At 40.9% G+C, this 4,244-nt stretch overlaps 1 protein-coding gene across 1 annotated transcript in view; it reads left to right on the top strand.

Moving 5' to 3' along the window:
- The window catches only part of TBC1D23 (TBC1 domain family member 23), a 110,441-nt gene that overhangs the window by 86,970 nt on the left and 19,227 nt on the right, over window positions 1–4,244 (top strand). Inside the window, 1 exon segment of the mRNA XM_007945787.2 lies at window positions 2,297–2,403. Within this exon segment, the coding sequence (XP_007943978.2) occupies window positions 2,297–2,403 (107 nt within the window).

Genomic DNA, 4,244 nt, shown 5'->3' with positions numbered 1-4,244 from the left:
TAGTGATACTGCCTTGGAAACCCAGGGAGGGGTCGCTGTACTCGATGGCAGTGAGTTTGGTTTTGGTTTATAGTGACTTCAGGTACCTACGTAGGTCTCTGGGGAGCTCTGGTGTCATAGTGCCTAAGGCATTTGACTGCTAACCAGAAGGCTGGCAATTGAAACCCACCAGCCACTCCTCGGAAGGAAGATTGGGTGATCTCCTTCTGTAGTGATACTGCCTCGGAAATCCAAGGAGGGTTGCTATGAGTCAGATCTGACTCCAAGGCAGTGAGTTTTTAGTTTTTGTAGGCTTTGGGTGATGCGAATGGTTAAATGCTCAAGTGCTACCTAAACGCTTATTGCTGAAGATTAAAGACTGTGGCCTTCAGTATGAATTATACCTCAGCATAAAACAGAAATCCTCACAGTTGGACCAATAAACAACATCACAATAAATGGAGAAAAAAAGATTGAAGTTATCAGGGATTTCATTTTACAGGAATCTACAATCAATGTCCATGGAGGCAGCAGTCATGAAATCAGATGGCATACTGGACTGGGCAAATCTGCTGCAAAAGACCTCTTTAAAGTGTTAAAGTGCAAAGTGTTAAAGAGCAAAGATGTCTTGAGGAATAAGATGTGCCTGGCCCAAGCTATTGTATTGTCAGTAGACTCGTATGCATGTGAAAGCTGGGCAGTGAGGAAGGACTATCTGAGAAGAACTGATGCATTTGAATTGTGGTATTGGCCAAGAATACTGAAAGTACCATGGACTTCCCAGAAGAAAGAGAAGGAGCTCTGGTGGGTACAGTGGTGAAGGCATTTGACTGCTAACCAAAAGGTTGATGGTTTGAACCCACCAGCTGCTTTGTGGAAGAAACATGAAACAGGCTGTTTTTGTAAAGATTTATAGCCTTGGAAACCCAATAGGGGTCACTATGAGTTGGAGTCAACTTGATGGCAATGAGTTTGGAGGCTTTTTTTTTTTCTTTTTTTTTTGGCCAAAAGAACAAACAAATCTGTCTTAGACTAAGTATAGCCAGAATGCTCCTTAGACACAAGAATAGCCAGATTTCATCTCACATGCTTTGGTCATGTTATCAGAAGAGAGGACAGAAGGATATCATGCTTGGTGTAACAGCAGGTCAGTGAAAAAGGAGAAGATGCTCAACAAGAGGGGTAGACTCAGTGGCTGCAATTATGGGTGTGGTAGTTAAGTTTATGTGTCAACTTGGCTGGCCTTGGTTGAGTGGCTGGGCAGCTGGATGTAGTATTCTCCATGATGAGACTGATGATCAACTCCAGTGGATCTACTACGAGCAACTGAGTAGCTATGCTAGGGTTGTGTGTGATCTACTTCCTGTATATAAGGAGAAGCCTTGGACAATGGTCTCTAGCATATGGCATGCTTGGAGCCTGCATGTAGCCTTGTCATTCAGCAGCCTGCCATGCTTGCCAACCTTGGGACTTCCAGTGGACTTAAATTAATGGCCTGCCACGTGGTTTGGTAACGTCGGGACTGTGCCTTTTTACTTGTCAACCTTAGGCTTGTCAGCCTCAGTACACAGTAGCTGCCTGAGTGAAGAGATGCCTCCAGCTTCCATGAGCTGGGAGGCAAAGGCAGAGCTGAAGCCCAAGGTTGAGGGGCTTTCACTCAGCCCCTAGAGCCTGGCACTCTGAACTTGGACTTCTAGCCTCCTGAACTGTAAGAGAATAAACTCCTGTTTGTTGAGGCCATCCTATTTGTGGTATATTCTTGTCAGAGTGGCACTCGGTAACCAGAACAATGGGCTCAAGCACAGCAAAGATTGTGAAGATGGTACAGGACTGAGCATTGTTTTGTTCTGTTATACGTAGGGTTACTATGAGTTGGAGCTGACTTTACAGCACCTCACAACAACAGCAATACTAGATGAATGGTTGGCAGTTTGAACCCACTCATCAGTGCCTCAGAAGACAGGCCTGGCCATCTACTTCTGAAAGGTCATAGCCTTGAGAATCCTATGGATCAGTTCTGCTCTGTACACATAAGATTACCATGAGTCACAATCACCTCCACACCAACTAACAACAAATGATTTGTGTAAAAGGGGCTGTAGAAGGAAGGGAGAAAGGAGGAGTGAAAGAGAAAGGCTTTCTGTAGCCTAGGTCTTTTACATGTTCATACAGGTACAGAAAGAAACACTTATGATTATGTCCTTGGATCCTTTATCCCTCAGCTATGACATGTTTATTATACTTCTCTGGTAATGAATGTTTTCAAAGGGGATTGGTATTTCACATCTTTTTTTTTTTTTTTTTTTTCTTGTTTAAGCACTGCAGCAGCACCTGGCAGACATTAATGTGGATGGACCAGAAAATGGATATGGCCATTGGATTGCAAGTACCTCAGGCTCAAGGAACAGTATCAATTCTGCTGATGTAAGTGTATATGTAAATTGTGACACCAGATTTGGATAATTGCCTAGAAGAGGGTAGTAGCTATTAAACTCCCACCTTAACAGAAATGGAGTAAATATATTTCAAAAGCATTCAATGAAAAATTATATTATTAATGTGGTTAATGAAATGATGGGGCAAGCTTGCCAGTTAATTGGCCATGGGGAGTTCTGGAAGCCCAGTTGTTTAATTCATATATCTTGCTGCCCATCTGTAGTGTGGTGTCATACAGTGACAGTTTTCTAGCTTAAATATCAGTGTGGATAATGCTGAGTCCTGTAACTAGCTGGGATGCACAGGTGAGCCTATGGCAGGAATCTCCCATTTAGTTTGAGCCAGGAGAATCCTGGTGCTCATGGTCTCATCCCCCACTTACCATGTCTGTACCCCTCTCCACCAAAAACTTACATGGTTAGAACTTTAGTCCACCCACATTTATATCTGATTTTGAGTCACTGAAATATTGCAGAGTTTTGATAATTCCTTTTTTTTTGTTCTACTTGGAAATATTTGGGTCATGAGTATTCTGTGCTTTTTCAGCATTTCAGGTCAATTGAATTAGATGTAATTCAGGTTAGTTGAATTAGATGTTATTAAATCCTTAAACATGTCATAGGCTTTGTCTACTTAATGATTATTCTTTACAACCAAAATAGGAGGAAAACTGCTGTATGGAATGATAGTTTTGAGCATGGGCTTAGGGATCTCGCAGACCTGAGTTCAGATTTTATCTTCAAAACTTACTTCCTTCATGATCTCCAACAAGCTCTTCCAGCCGTGGTTTCTACAGCTGTGCAATATGGATCATAACAATAAGACCTTCCTCTTGAGAATGATGTGAGGATTAAATGTACAAGTGTATGTAAAGCATAGTATCTGTCACATACATACATAATACTGCTGTCGAGTCATTTCTGACTCATAGCGGCCCTCTTTGGGTTTCCAAGGCGGTGTCTCCATGGAAGTAGATTGCCCAGTTTTCCTTCGGAGGAGTGGCTGGTGGATTTGAAGCACCAGCCTTCTGGTTAGCAGTCAGATGCCTTAGGCACTAGTTAGTATAAAATTGTAATTCACTATATGTATTTATTAAAATTAATCTTCGTTGTTGTTATGTGCCGTCGAGTCGGATGCAACTCATAGCGACCCCTCCTTGGGTTTCCAAGGTAGTATCATTACGGAAGTAGATTGCCCCATCTTCCTTCCGAGGAGTGGCTGGTGGGCAGTTTAAATCAATGCAAATTGTTGTTAACTCAGCAGATAGGCTGCTTTTCTGAGAATTTTGTTTTCAGTCTGTCCTCTAGGTTTCTAAGCTCTGTTCATGTGAAATTGCTATTTACTTAATAAACATTTGCTGTTTTCCTTTTTAATAACTAAAGAGTATTCCATTGTATAGATGTATATTATTTATTCAGTTAGTCTCCTATTATTTATGTTGCTTCCAATCTTTTTCTATTACAAATATACCACAATTAATTTTTATAGTAATATGTTTTCATGTGCCATGATTATTTAGTCCTAGAATTTTGTCAAAAGAATACTTATCAAAATCATGGATTCTGCATTATTATCAAATTGCCGTCCAAACAATGTCATTCCAATTTATATTCCCATCCATAGAATTGGGTATCGAAGCATTTATCTTCAGATGTGAAAAACAAATTGAAGTCATTATAGAAACTGTTTTAAAGATGTGCTATATTTAAAAATACCAAAGACTTCCCACAGTCAAATTAATTTGGATATAGAAATAGAAGCATGGGAGCTCTGGTAGCATAGTGCCTAAGGCACCTGACTGCTAACCTGAAGGTTGGCAGTTCAAACCC

This window comes from Orycteropus afer, unplaced genomic scaffold (assembly GCF_000298275.1).
Source record: "Orycteropus afer afer isolate SDZICR_OR568_19922 unplaced genomic scaffold, OryAfe1.0 scaffold00143, whole genome shotgun sequence".
Classification (NCBI taxonomy): domain Eukaryota; kingdom Metazoa; phylum Chordata; class Mammalia; order Tubulidentata; family Orycteropodidae; genus Orycteropus; species Orycteropus afer.
This window is presented reverse-complemented; position numbering and strand designations above follow the sequence as displayed.